The sequence below is a fragment of the Temnothorax nylanderi genome, unplaced genomic scaffold (assembly GCF_030848795.1).
Source record: "Temnothorax nylanderi isolate EJ_2023f unplaced genomic scaffold, tnyl_v1.0 TNYL_tig0054_pilon, whole genome shotgun sequence".
Lineage (NCBI taxonomy): Eukaryota > Metazoa > Arthropoda > Insecta > Hymenoptera > Formicidae > Temnothorax > Temnothorax nylanderi.
The window spans coordinates 929,581-945,697 of NW_027249116.1; the positions used below are offsets into that span (position 1 = coordinate 929,581).

At 36.3% G+C, this 16,117-nt stretch overlaps 1 protein-coding gene across 24 annotated transcripts in view; it reads right to left on the minus strand.

Moving 5' to 3' along the window:
- The window catches only part of Camkii (Calcium/calmodulin-dependent protein kinase II), a 115,817-nt gene that overhangs the window by 54,556 nt on the left and 45,144 nt on the right, over window positions 1-16,117 (minus strand). For 16 of the 24 annotated variants that reach the window (XM_071706870.1, XM_071706869.1, XM_071706868.1 and 13 more), the window contains exons 4-10: window positions 12,938-12,992; window positions 11,214-11,352; window positions 10,543-10,645; window positions 7,464-7,642; window positions 7,102-7,224; window positions 6,399-6,482; window positions 85-145 (exon numbers count right to left, since the gene is read on the minus strand). In XM_071706870.1, the coding sequence (XP_071562971.1) occupies window positions 85-145; window positions 6,399-6,482; window positions 7,102-7,224; window positions 7,464-7,642; window positions 10,543-10,645; window positions 11,214-11,352; window positions 12,938-12,992 (744 nt within the window). The remainder of the gene's footprint in view (window positions 1-84; window positions 146-6,398; window positions 6,483-7,101; window positions 7,225-7,463; window positions 7,643-10,542; window positions 10,646-11,213; window positions 11,353-12,937; window positions 12,993-16,117) is intronic. The other 8 variants (XM_071706871.1, XM_071706885.1, XM_071706892.1 and 5 more) reach the window with 1 other exon arrangement.

Genomic DNA, 16,117 nt, shown 5'->3' on the forward strand with positions numbered 1-16,117 from the left:
CGTAAAGTTTAACGGAAGATATAAAAGTACTGTCTGTCGTGGTAAGTCCGTGTAAGAGCGCTGAAGAGGGCCGGAGGTACTTACCCTGTGCATCATACTTACTGGAAAAGTTCCGCGTCGCCAGCATGGTCGTCAATATAGCGCCCTGCAAGCGAAAAAGAAAGACAATTACTATCAGTCTTCGCAGTCTTCGCAGACAATATCAATGAGATGGGATGTGTATGGGATGAGTAAAAGTGCCGGGCAATAATTCGGGACAACGGCACAAAAAAAATGTTTTTTTTTCCAAAACATAAAATAAAAATAGGATTATTAAAAAGACATAAGAAACACAATGTAATATATAAGAGAAAAGCATCCTCCTCCTCCAAAAGACGAAATTTTTCGAAACAATTGATATTTTGTTTCCATCATCCAGAGAGATTTAAAATAAAAATAATAATATAATCCTTTTATTATCTATAACAATTTTCTCTATTTTGCCACCATAAAATGTTTGGAATCGACGCTAATTACACACACACACACACACACACACACACACACACACACACACACACACACACACACACACACACACACACACACACACACACACACACACACACACACACACCCCACATATAAATATATATACACATACATACATACATATCTATATGTATATATGTATAGATCATTAGGTTAAACTATCATTATAATGTAGCATAGCAACAATTCAGTGCAACAAGATCAATAGAAGTCGTGTGCACGACTATGATAAACGTCCGAGAAAAGTCCAAATTGCTGCATCATGACGCGACGGTCTTTAATTACAGGAAATATTATAATTCCCAGACAAACGAGTAGGTACACAACTGGCAAGCGACCTTAAGAGTGATGTCGGATGATTATACGAAAATTTCGGGTTGAAGTTTATTCGTAAACTCTAGTCTTTCATCAAGCTCGGTGACATTCGCGACAAGTTGGAAACATTGTCGCACAAAGTGACAACATTTCACTGTGTTCCATAGCAAACAGTTCGAGATGCGTCGCCGAACTTTACGTAATAAGACCGTCCGTCGGACGAGATTCGTGGAAACGTGCTCGGACGGATATTCCACGTCTGTTGTCTCTAAAACGAAATGACATTTTGTCTCGTCCGCTTCTGCTTCAAATCGCGACCGATCAGCAATATTGCTCATTTCCGTTTTACGCGACATTCGAAATATTGCGCGACCAGTTTAATAATAATAATTCTTTGATAGAGATTTATCGATACTTTTCTACCAGTAGAATACTGTGTCAAATTCTAAAATAAATAGTCAAATTCTAAATACACGTTTATCCCAAAATTTGTTTTTATTTATTGAGATCTCTACATTTTGCGACAGTTATCAATCGTATAAGGATTTAGGAGAACGTTTTTTCATGGTTTTATATCCATAGTTATTTAAAAACATCACACGAATTATTAAGTTCATTCAAAATTTCACAGTTATAAAACTGACTAATCTCGTCTGACTAAATGCTGCTGGACAAACTATCAGCTATGAATTTACAGTTGCGTATATAAGCAGTTACATGCTTTTTAATGCACATAGATCAATTAACGTTTCTTCGATCAATTAACATTTAAGCAATTTGCTGACAAAATGCTGATAGGTACTATCGATCGATAACCGATTTAGAAACAGCTAATAATGCTTTGAAGAAGAAATTAGGTAAAACGAGTAATTTTTACTTCTTACCGCCAAACTATTCTCTATTACTAAAATGGATGTTGTGTTTTAGTCATAATACAATGTAAAGCGGCTGCTGGATTTTCACAAAATACAAAAGGTGAAACACCTTTCCTCTTTTGTTGTTTGCGATATATGTATATCAATCTGTACCCGTATTGTTGTTTTTCGGAATATATAGACATATGTAGAGTAACAGAGAGCGCTGATTGAGCAAATCATTCGACTTGAGCAGATTGACAGGTGTTGTCGCAGTTTACAATCAATCCGGAATGTTTCGCAGTCCTAAATAATTCTACATCATCCTGTATTATATATAACGAACGTGTTATGAAACAACACAAATGTCGTTGTGAAAATGTCGTATTATTGATATACCTTCGATTGTACCTACATCATATTCAACGTTAAGGCGAATGACGCCGCGTTGCTAGACGTCAATCTGACGGTGATAAAAATTTCATTACCTCGGGCACGGTCGCCTCCTGTTGTCTGCACAACATGAATTTATTCTTCAGTGCCCGCATGTCTCAATCTGCGCGCGAGCGAACGAACGACGTGGTGCGGCGCGGCGCAACGTCATTAAACTTCCTCACTTGGCATTTGCACTTTTATGAGTCGGGGTTTAATCGGTATTCGGCCGGTTGCCTCGACGTCGCGTCGCTGTCATTTCTAAGTGCTTGGTCGATTACCTGCCTCTCTTACGCGCTTCTCTTCGCTACTACGGTTTCGATACAACTAAAACTAAACTCGAAGCAACACGATAGAAGAGCAAGAGCCTCGTATATTATACAAGTGCCTCAAAGTTAACTAATTTTCTAATAATATGAAACATGAAACAAATTGATAATTATTAAGTAATTTGTCTTTTATAACAAAACAGAAACTGCATTATCAATTTCTCCAACATCAATTTCTCGGGCACAACCGTGCCCATTAACATTAATCAAATTAAGTCATTATTATTGCGTACGCGCTAAAGTTGAAAACGAGAAAATGGTATTTTTATCAATACTGTAAAAATACGTATTTAAAAAAAACAGATAATTCTATGATATTCATTGTTGCATGATTCACATCGATTTCATCGATTGACACTGAAACAGTTTTTGCTAATTAATACAAAGAGAAACAAGTGTATTTATTGTAAAAATTATATTTTGTCTTTATTATTCGATGGAATATAAAATATAAATAGACAATTATATAAAGAAAAATAAAAAACCAAGTGGCATTATTGGAATTAAAATGTTCAGACACTTTCCGACAAAATTTACCGACCACTCGTTCATTTCACTGTAAAAAAATGATAATTGCAATGGCTTGCTGTAATATTTAATATTTGATCATAGCGGGCAACTTGTCGCGTAAAAAATACGATCGCAGCGGCCGAATAAATGTTAATTAATCTAGGTATCCAATTATAATTACGTCACGCAAGTATAGACGATACAGAGCTTGATCGATTTTGCGCGCTCGCTATCGTCGACTGTTATTAAGATAACACTATCGAGTCCATTCGCGAGAAAAGCAAGTTTTAATGTCAGTAATTCGCGCCGGTTTCGAAACGCATTGTTCATCTCAACGCGCGAAAATTATCCACTTAAACATTATAGTAGTGTCGTTTTTCAGCGACCGCGACGTAAAATCCAGTGAGTGTCGGCTTTTAAGAAAATTTGCCTAGTTAGGAATAAGTATAGTTTCTGCAAATGTCACGTCTAATCTCTATTTATCATTCTTATGTCAAAAATAATATTCGATTCTATAAAAAATTTGTTTGTACTTGAAATTTGTACAAAGTGATACACATAAAATGTAACGAGATTTGTCTGATATTATTTTGTTATAATACATCAATATCTTTCTGTATGAGCCAATATCTTTTTCTATCTTTACAAAGAGAAACACTTTATTTCTGATATTAAAAGTGCTATTGAATTATAACCGTACCATATGTTACCATATTAACCATAGAAACCACGTGTACAAGTACGATTCAAATAGCATGTGAACGATAAGACTCGCGCACGTGTTATTTAATTGCGATTGCGAGTCATTGTCATGGACGTTTAATAACTCTGTTCATGCCTCGTCGTTCATATCAAATAATGAAATGTTTTCTTTGCGCTTTGTTCAGGCATTGAACGACTACTGTAGAGTGTCGTCGCGATTATGACGTCCAATTGAGGCTAAGAACGAAGAAATAGGTCGAAATTGCCATCGTATCCAATATCCAATTCTGCTCGTAACTTACAAGGACATAATCCTTACACACTAATGTTCCAATTAAATAAACGTTGCTGCAGTTAACTAAGCGTAGTTTTACAAACTTAAAAAAAGTAAATGATATATAAGAGAATCTATGAATGTGTGAAGATCTTTGTGGTCCATTTGATGATAAAGATAATTGGATTATAATGTACAATAGTTAATAATATAAAATATTTTTATGTGTATTAAAATTAATTAAAAGCTATGTAATATTGTTAGAATAAGAAATAAATTTGAGAAATTATTTATCATATAGTATTTTCTTTCAGAGCTTCCAGCTCAGCGTATAATAAAAGTACAAATACAATATTTAAAGAATCAAACAACAAAGACATATACTTTGTCGTAGAGACAAGCAAGAAATATAATAAAAATTTAAAGAATTAAATTACAATTGAATAATTGATAATTGAAATAAATATTACGAAAAATTATTAGAATTCGCATTTGCGAAATCTGTCGTCAACTATCTAAAGAAGCATCTGTGAATATCATCAACCATTAGTAATCATTGCAACAGAATTTACACAATTAATAGTATTTTAAAAAATACAATATTACAAATAACACTGTTAACTCATATAAGGTACGACGCTAATCCTCGATTCACGAAGATCAACAAAATCAAAGGAAATTGAAGGGCTAAATAAATTTTTTCACGCTCTTTCCAACTGTCTCTACAAGCATTCGAACCGCTCCGCGAGTCTCGCACTCTCATGATCGGTTTCAATCACAGTCAATTAAATCGAAACTCTTTGAGAGGGTTAGAATACGCGTTGTCCTCGCGCGTGCCTCGACGCATTTCGATAACGGTGAACGAACGTTGTCACACACGTGGCTCCGATAAAAAGCGGTGTTCTACTACTCTAACTACTCCGTGTCGAGAGTGCGGCTATTGTGGCGAGAACGACAAGTGGAATCGTACTGCTCGATGCGTGCCATCGTTTAATCGTCGGTGACTTGTCGAACAACAGTGCCGTAGGAACGGCTCTAGGTAGGGTAGGGAGGCTCCGGAGACTACGTCGTCGTTCTCGATCCCCGATCGAATATCGAATCCGTTGTGGCCAATCGGAGCCGCGAGAGCTTGTCTCATTAAAGTATTGTTTTGAAAATTTTTGAAATTCTTCGTTAAATTTTCGTTCTTTTTTTTCACCTTTCAATCCCTTTCTCCTTCCCAAAATCATGGATATTCAGCTAAACGAAATGTCAGTTGTCTCAACGTTGGAATGTTAGTAGACATTTTAAGCCAATATAAACAGTTAAAAGTTACAACTTTTATTAATTATTCATCGATAAAAAAAGAATTACGTACATTACATAAAACTATGTCATCGTAAAAAATAAAACTTTTAAACTTGTATACCTTGTACTTCCTTTACTTGAGATGTTTCTCACTTAAATAAAACGTTTATGACAAATTTGGTAGATTTTTTTCTGAAATATCATGAGAGAGAGAGAGAGAGAGAGAGAGATGTATATTTTGCGAAATTGATCGGCATCACTCATTCGATGATATCGAAAGGATTCGAAAGAATTGATAAGTCAAATTTCACCTCCGGCCACCATGCGTCACGTTGTTCTAATTTTACAGATATTATTAACATTCGCAGCCTCGGCCTCGCACGGATGCAATCCAGACCGCAACGTGATAAGCGGACATAATGGAATTTGCATTTGTAAATGACTGGAGCTAATATACGTATAAATGAGATTTTGTGGCCGGCGAGAAAGAGAATTTGCGCGATTATACCGTCATGCATTTCCGTATGCGCCCGCTATAAAATTAGCAATTGATAAACGTGAATCAAACAAATTTTGACAAATCTCTCGACAACTCTCATAAAAGCTCTATATTCGTATACTAATATATCAATCATATATTTCCCGAAATGGAATCTCTCGCAAATTTCAATTTTCACTTATCTCGTGATTTAACGAATATTTGGCATTTGGCTTCATTTTGAATCAAATACAATCTTTTCCGTATTTTTAGACGATACTAATCAAGACGAAATGCAACGTTTGAAATGCAACGGTGAAATTACGGATGCCATGGTAACGAAACGATTGTTTATCCGAATGAGTGTAAAGCATGTTTCGTTTATTTTCTCTTTACGTTTAAATATTCAATAATATTTACGATGGCTCGGGTTTTATTTTGAATTTTACATTCTTCCATGCAAATTGAAAAATGTGTTTTTGTTTATCGCTTGACGCTTACCACAGTAAACTGGTTTCCGAGATATACATATAACCGAGTCATTTAAATAACAAACCGCGAATTCATGACGGGAAATCGCAAAATCGTATAATCGTCGGGCAGACAGTAAAATTTAAGGCAGAGATACGTAGACGTTGAAGCGTTGAATAAACATACACGGAACAAAACTTTTGAGTGAGACTCACCTTTAATTTGCGCCTTGCATTGAATTTCTTCAAGCAGTCCACGGTCTCTTGTCTATGCACCACAGATGCAACACGCTCACGTTGCTGAAACACAAAGTAAACGGAAAACGATATCAGGCATCGTCCCAAGAGAATGATTCAAGTCGCCCGAGGTTAAATCTTAAGCCTCGCACGCTTCATTAAGGATAAAATTCTATTTATGCGGTGAAGAGATAAACTACGAGAAAAGACATCAAACTATGTCAACGTGAATAATATAATAATAGTACGCGAGAACATCAACAAACAAAACAACACAACTCTCTGACACGTTTAAAAAGTCCGTGAAACGGTTGTCCGTGTTGTCCGTTTGGCATATTATTATTATTATTATTATTATTATTATATTATCCATATACTTGTATACATATATGACAAAATCTTGTTATTTTATCAATCCATTATTCTCTATTTTTTTATATATCCGATTTTAGAAACTAACTAAAGTACTTTAATGTATTAAATTGCAAATATAAATAACACGTATACATGTATGATATGTACATTACGTAGCATTACATAGATATAGAAATGCAATATACTCGCGCGTAATAAGATCTCTGTCTAGTAATTTAATATGATATACTACGTTACTTTCTAAATTATATAAACATGTAATGTAAATTTCAACGCGAAATTGTTGGCCGCGATAAGATAAACTTACGCAAATCCATGGATGCTTCAGTGCCTCGCTGGCAGTGATCCTCTTTCCTGGATTCACCGTCAGCATCTGATTGATAAGGTTCTTGGCTTCTGGCGTGACGGTGTCCCATTCTGGACTCGGATACTGCACAAAACGAGCGTAGAAATAATGTTAATCATAATTCTTTATGAGAGTAATGAGACAATTACGCTAGATGTAAAAAATCAACAGAAAATATTGTGAATAAAAATTTAATATATAGAATTTTCTCTTTCCACAAACAATTCTTTTTCCAACGTATCGCTTTCCTTCGATACGTTGAGTTTGCAAATGTAATGGTATAAAAATTTTAAAAAAATTTAAATAAATCGTACAATACGTACATCGTACGATCCGGCCTTGATCTGCCCGTAGAGCCGATGCTGATCCTCGTCCCAGAAGGGCGGGTAACCGACCAGAAGGATGTACAGTATGACTCCGCACGCCCATATGTCGACTGGTTTCCCGTATGGTTCCTTCTTCAGCACCTCCGGGCTGAGGTAGCCGGGTGTTCCAGCGAAACCTTTTTATCAATCACTCGGGTTCATTCCCTCTCGAAGGACATAGCCACGCCGTACGAAGGATTGAAGGGATCAGAGCGTTACGTGCGCAAAATCACGTCCCGAGTATTACCTCCCCTTCCCCTCCCTCCACTCGTCGCTTAAATTAATTCTCCTTATTCGAAAAGCAAACACAACAGCCGCCCGCAAACTTTTATTGCGTTCTCGATTGTTGATTTATTAACAAATTTGTTAGAAAAAATTCAATTATACATTTTCATTAAAGTAAGATATCGTTATAATATTGATAGATATAATTGAGATAATCGGCGGCCCACAATATATGTTATTATATTTATTCTCATTAAAATGTGTATTTAAACAGTTTGTGTAATGGCCACTATAGTTGAGCAAAAAAGCATCTCTCTAACTTACAATAGTTGTAACGTAGATTGTTACGCTGATTTATTGTCAATTAGACAAGCTATCTCATATGCGGCTACGAAAGCTAATAGACATTCATTGCCGCGATACGCGAAATTTATTCCTTAATCTCTGTGTGAGAAAATGCACCAAAAGTCCCATAAATAATGGCGCGATAATGAAAAAGAAAATAGAAGAGTGGTAAAATTTTTGCAATTAATGGCCACGCAAAAAACATAACTCGGGCAATCACGTATCATCATGAGAGCTCGGATAGTTCGGTACCTTTTTTTATTTTTGCATTGGCAATTTTATCGCGCTCTGCCGCGTGTAATTAATTTTCGATAAGCACGCCGTTGTAGAACCGTTGCGATTGCAGTCGAGATGCATTTGCTTTAATGCAACAAAAACATGATTGCGCAACTAGACCGTTTATGCGGTTGCCTTTGGAAATATTCTGCCAACGATCGCGCTGGATCCTTTGACTCGACGTACTATTTTGCTATTTATTCACCAAAATATTTTCGCAAACTGTAAATCTCTCAAAAAATAAACAATATGCTTACGGGCGCCGATGTGATTACGAGCGTGCAAAGAAATACCGCGAAAAATTTGCTTGCAAAAACTAGTGAGATTTTCTTTGGACTGAATATTTAATTTTTATGTCGCCATCTGTATATCTCATATTTATATATATATATCGTTGTATAAATTACAAAGTCATTACAAGTCGCTCTGCATGCTCTGTACAAAATTGACAAAAATACAATTAAATAAATGTTGATTTTCCAAATATTAATGCATATTTATAATTTTAATTGCATTAAACTACTCATTTTTGCAATTTTTACTCTTTCGCACTTTAATTGTATCGCCAAAGCTATGTAGATTTTGTGCGCCGAATAATATTAATTTTTTTACGTGGGTTTGACGGATGTAGTGCATATTATACATTTTCAGCACCACACAAAAAAAAATCGATTGCAGAGATAAAAGCGAGAAGCGAACAAGCGTTGCCGGGTTACGCAATTGCGTATCAGCATATACGAGGTGCCTCAGAAAACTCGCTTTGAGATAGTTGTTTTGATCGATGAAGGAAAAATTTATAAAGCGCTTAGCGAAACGCCAAAAGACAATCTGAATCCAATTAAATAATGTAACTGTTAATATAAGCGAGTCTTAAATACTTGAGATATTTGACTTTAAATGTAAATAGTGCGCACGGCAAGTAATCGTTTCAGACAAAATTTTCCACAAGATTGTCACCGAATTCGATAAAGAATTTAAAATCAAGCAAAGATTTCTCTATGGAACTGCCTGCACGCGCGGAAGAGTTCACGTGCTATCGGAAAACTTTCCCCACGTATATTTTTGCATAAAGGAGAACAAAACGAGCAGCCAGCTGGCTGGCATGCAAATATGCCGGTTCGTATAGACATCCGAATGCAGAATGTACGTAAATCAAACGGACAGGGCACAAAGTAGATGGAAAGATCCAAGTTCACAGCTCAGTTCGCGTCGCAGATGATACGAGCAACAACGAAACAGTTGGCGAGAACACAGACTTTTGCGATTTAAAAATTAAATATTCTGTTTTTCGCAACATGTGTTTTAACAATAAGATTGTCTTCAGTCAATATTATTTTTTTACTGTTTTTACTCGAGCGGATATTGATATGATATTTACATATAGTATATAAAAAGATAATAAAATAAAATGCAAGAAATAAAACAAAATATAAGAAGGATACTTTATTAAAGTAAAGAAACATAAGGTTTTCGCTAAAGTTGCTCTTTAAAGAAAAAACTATAATAGTTCTATTAGAATAAGTTTACGATAGTTTTGATATGCCATTGACATTTTTTTGCATTACGTTAACGCTAATGTGTTTCCTAAGAAGGTCCTAAGAAAGTAAAAAAATGATATGACATGCGATATATACGAAGAAAACATATATAGATCCAAGAAAACATGAATTACAACAGTATAGCAGCGATATTTAAACAAAAACTACGTTTTGTTTATAAATTATCGTGTCAAATATGTTAAGTCCGCAACTTGAATCACAATATTTCGCGAATTCTATTATTTTCGCCTATTATTATTGACAAAGAAATATCAATTTGAGCTCGACTCGCGCTGAAAGTCTCAACGCGATGTGTTATTTTTGCGTTTTTATATCTCTGTTGCGACTTTTTATGAATATCATTAATAATATAATCTTCCTCAAATTTGCACGATTAATTATTCACTAACATCAATCTCTATACCAACGGTCTTTGTCCGATCGCGAGGAGGGAAAGGATCGAACATTCGCGTTATCAAACAGAAGTTAAAAGGGTCGCGAAACGATGCTTTTCGCCTCACAAGAATCTTCTCACAAAGATCGTTTATCGGATCATGACATTTCGGTCATCGTCGGTGCTGGACCGACAATTTCGAGCATAGTTAAAATTTCAGCAAAAATTCAGTCATCGGGAAAATCAGGCCCATACTTACCATACCATGCCTGCGCATCACCTTGCACCTCGATCGCCAGACCAAAATCCGCTAATTTCACAGCCGCCCCTTTCGCTTTGCTCGCGAGGAGTAAATTTTCGGGCTGCAACAGAAATGGCACAGATCCGTCGACATCGTTGAATGCTCGAGTCGATATCGACATATCGAGTCAATATCGCTCTTTTTTAACTGAAAAAAAATTTCGATTGAGATTGAATTCGAGTGGGATTCAAGCGTTCTTGAATCCGTATGATTTCATCAGCATACGGTTAACATCGTATATATTCCTTCGTCAGAATTAATAGAAAACGCGACTCTGAATCACAAAGTTGTTAAATTCTGAAAGCCGAGAAGTGTCGGCGAATTTTAAGCTTTGATTGAAAACACGATGGGTGGTGAAGGGGGGGGGAGAAGAGAGGGAAGGAGGGAGGGAAATATGTCTTTTACCATTATTGTCTAGAATTCTAGATATTTCGGGACATCTCACAGAAATCGTGAAAAGTAGCACGAAGCACTGGACGGAAGTAAAAGCATTGTGAAAGGATAGATCGCGCGGGCGTTCGCTCGTTTTATTTCAACGTCGGGGCGTCGCGGCGTCGATCGTCGGTCGTCGGCCTTGCAAACGCGCAACACGCGCACTTCACAAACTCGCCCTCTTTTTCTCTACGTACTTTTAGATCCCGGTGCACAACTCCGTTATGGTGGCAGTGGTGAACGCTTTCCAGGATTTGTTGAATACAGTGCGAGGCGTCCGCCTCGCTGTAGAATTCCCGGGCGACGATGTCCTCGAATAGTTCTCCGCCGGTGACTCTGTAAGCGTTTTACGTTTCAATTCCATTTCGCGAGCGCGTCGCGAGGTCGCGAGGTCGCGCGGTAAAGCAATATCGCCAAATAACGAGACGTTTAACCCCGGAAATAAAAGTAGCGTGAATTTTCGCAAATGCTTCGTAACATAAGCACACTCGTACACTCGCAAATACCGCTTGTACTTGAGCTTGTTGTGTAAAAAGTAGCACGATTTATCTTAACATTATACACTATACACTTAACATTTATACAACAGATGACAAAATCTCATTGATTAAGATGATGGCTATTATAGATATAGTTATTATATAAGATGCGACGTGCGTTTACATTGCAGCCAAATGACAGATAAGATTCGCGGAGAAAGTAATATATGAAATAACAACTAAAATAAAATTTCTGCGTCAAAAATTAAAATGCGGTGGAAGAGCTGCTGTGTACACGGAAAAAAAATGAAGTAGTTGCTTCAATTAAACGTCGACGTCACGGGCTGCCACAAGCATAAGTAGTTAATTCAATTGGATATTATTGAACATTGGACCAAATATTTAAATTATTAAAACAATTATCTGATGTTTTTTGTTCATTAATATTGATGTTACATCAATCAATTTTATCTCAATAACACTGATGCTGTTGATACAACACCATTTTGTTTCCGTGTATATTACACAAGATTAAAAGGAATTAACTGTTTAAATCAAACATTAGAAATTTGGCGGACGAAACCGAAAATGGCGTGCCGCGTTGATAAAAAATCCCTCGTAACCTGTGGATTAATTGGTGACATGGCAGGAAAGGAAGACGAGATTTATGGTATGCAGTAAATCAACGTTACGAATATATAAACGTAACGGACCGAACGCGTGTTCTCTCGCGCGGAAATTAAATTAGGCATGATACTTTCTCGTCCCGTGCGTAGATTGCCGACGATTTTAAGTGGCCGCAGATCAGTATCTACTTGATACAATTAGAGCTCACGAATTGCTTCGCCGCTGGAAGCCGAGACTAGATGAGCGCGATGACTCGAGAATCTCGTCTATGGTCAGCTCGATCGTATCGATCGTATCGAGTACTCCCAACATGATTGCGCGGGTCGAAAACCGGTAAATTTTTTTAATAAAGAAATAAATTTAGATTGTAGTTTTTAGAGTTATCAGAAACTATAAACCCCTTGGAGTTATTGTATTTAAAAATAACATTTCTTCATATTTCCAGATAAATCAAATAATAGCTGTAATTTTTATCAATGAGTAACGCCAATTACAATAATTTCTTCCCGTTGCGAATTAGCTATGAGACATGCATGATTCGCAATTGATTCGACAAGTGATATATGTATAATTCTGAAAATATTAAACAACAATTAAAAATGTCATCAAAATATATCATTGTCCGTAGTTGAATTGTGCATCGTCAATTGATTACAACCATTCGAGATTTCGATTACTACCATTCGAGCTCTATGAATGGTAGTAATAACTAATTTCAGTCTTGTTAAAAAAAAACACACACGCACACACACAAGGAACATATAAAAAGATTGAATTAGATCTAACAATCAGAAATAAAGGTTCGATATACTTACAGATCAAAGACGAGATAATGGAAATTCTCCTCTTGTATACTGTCATGTAATCTCACTGTAACAGAAAGAATGATAAGACGTCAAACTTGTGAAATTACTTGTTACAATAGTTTTGTATTGTAACACAATACAATTGCCGGTGGCATTCGAACTCGCTGAATCCGCGAGCCGCGAGGCAACATTATTAAACGGAAACGTGACGCCTCCTTGTCGTTATCTCATAGCGTTCTCTTTACTGTTATTGAACAATCGCGTCGTCATGCAAACTTATGCCTTCATGGCAAACGCGATTGCCGTCAATTAACTCGCTTAACGGCCGAGCCGGGCCGCGCGACACCAGGCTAACGATCGTGCTCGATTTCTATAGCAACTCGACTAGACACAACTCCATTACTCGACTAGACACAACGATGTGCAAGAATACAGGTAAAAAGGAGCGCGTGACGGTGCCATGACGGCCATGACGTTTGTCTTGAATAAGGTGCAATTAAATCGTCGATAATGAAATTACGCGTAATAAAATCGGCAGATAGGATGACTTATCTGCAATTGAAAAAATATGTCTCTATCAATTACATACTAACAAGGAAAGATACGGAAGTGTCCCCCTTCGATTTTGATGAGTTTTTAATATGTTGTTTTCTAGATAAAAATAAGAGATACACAGTAAAAAATCGTGCGTCCATATGTTAAAATTTTCTTGTGTTTAAAGTTACAAAACACCACGAGTCGTATAGTAAATTTAGGTCGTACAATAAATAGTTTTTCTACACGGATATTGGCCAAGTTGAAGGCTGCAAAACACAGATCGATTTTCGGATACAAGAGAATTATTTGTATAGCGTTTAAATAGTGCTTGCTACGATTACTACTACGATTAAGGTTAACTACGAAAGAGCGCTTCTCTCTCGTTCTTTTGACCCGAGAATCAGTTTGCTCCGCAAGTCGAGCTTAATCAGAGTCAAGTGGCATGGCTGATTTTTTCATACACGAAAAATGCTGTCATTCGATGACTCGTGTAACGACGCATGTTTTTCTTTGCGTATTCGTTGTACAAGAGCAAAAATTATTCTCGATTGATATCTGTCGGATGCTGACCTTCCGCAACGCTGAGGCCCAACTTTATACACGTGCTAAATGTCAGGATAATCCTGTTTCTTATTATGAACGCCCGAGTTTTCTTCGTTACAAAAGTTGCCGGCGTGGTTTAAGGCGTCGTTAAAATACAATAATATAAAACACTCACATATCTTTTGCATAGCAACATGCTAATGGATAGAATTTCAATTTCTACTTTAGCGAAATTGAAAACTCCCGAACTCTTGCTGAGATTATAATTTATAATGCCTGTTGAAAAAGCGATTTAGCCAAACAATTAAATTTCCAAGTTATTGTTATTACAACTTGCAATCCTATTTAGTTATTTCCTCAACAAGATAATCCAAAGAAGTAAAAGACAAGATATTTGCTATTTCTGAAAAATATCTCCTATTTATATACAAAGTACATATCTTATACGTATATGAATAATCCTCCTTAATTCCTTAATTCCTGCTTAATGGCAAATTCTTTATTCTTTCATAATTCGAGAAAGAAAATTCGATTTGCTCTGTTCTTGGCTAGCATACTTGCATTTTGTCTTCTTACCTATCCGGCGCGGCGGCATTTTCGCCGCAATGCGCCGTCCTCTATGCGTTACCTATTTCGAGATCGATCAACGAACTGGGTTGCCGTTGCCATCCACTGGGTTACCGTCATAATGAGAGCACAAGTTTTACTGACAGACGTATCATTTCGCAGTTAACGTGCGGCATTAACACGACAACTCACTTCGACGCAAGACCTCGCTAATCAAGCGAAAGCCAGTATTTTCGACAACGAATGTCGTCGCCGCGTTAACGAGTAAAGAAAATTCACGAGAGCGATGTGAATACCGTGAGATGGGAATCATCGACGGAAAACACCGTTACTCATTTCTGCCGATTCTCGATCGACATTTTTAACTCGTTCGAAATTAATGATATATTATAGATTCGTAATGCGTCTTCAGGTTTCATTATATCTGATGGCAAGCATTCATAAGATAACGTATATAGATCCGAGATAAAAGACAAGACTAAAACAAGTATTATCGGAATATGCATAATGGAAAAAAATACGACAAAAATTGTTATCAATTGAAGGATAACAAAAAAATTTTTAATTATGTTGCGTAATGCAGTTGTCGTACTTTACTCTTTAATTAAGCAATTTATTCCTTAAATTGCACAATATATCTATTAGTGTGCATAAAATAATATTATACCATTTCGTTTATAACTCATTATTTGGAATCTCTTTTTTTACAAAAATTTTTCATATTTTTCAAACACTCATATCTAATTTTGCATTTAATTTGCAAATAAATATCTTCTATCGTTATATCGCTTCGAAGAACAGTATTTTCGATATCGACTGCTGGTTAGGAATCCAAGTACTGCGTATATCAAAGTTCACTTGAATGCATCTTTTCCATTTGCGGCTTCCTTTTCAAATGATTCTTGGGACCATGAGAAAAGCCGGGACCAAATCCATCTTCTCACTCTTTGATCCCCTTCGATTTTATAAGACGTGGCAAGAAAAACGAATTCGAATACTAAAGCGAATATTATTGACGAGAATTTTTATCTGTGAAGAAAAGTTTTACTTTTTTACCCTTTTTTATAAAACTATTCTGTTCTGCAACTTGCAGAAAAAAGAAATTTAAGGATAAAGTTTGGAAAATCCGCTAACAATTTTCTACTTTAAGAAACTTTAGTCATTCCGAGAAATAAAATATTACATAAATACGCATAATTTCTTTTTGCTACGGCGATAATGGAAAAAAATTGATGGTACGATAACGATTGTGGTAGCTTGGCAAGAGAGAAGAAAAAGAAGGGGGGGAGAAAGGGGGGAGAGAAGCGGGGAGGGAGGGAAGGAGGGAGAAAGAGAGAGAACTACCACACAAGTATCGATCTTCAAAGCCACACCTCGACATAGCTGTGTGCGCGGCGTTAATGCTCTCACTGCGATTACATTTGTAAGCTCAGGCCTTCCTAAAAATTGAAACTTAAATATTTCTAAATAAAAAATAAAATTCCAAAAAACAAATCAAGTTTTAAATGAATTAATTAAAAAATGCCAAAATAAAACTGAAAG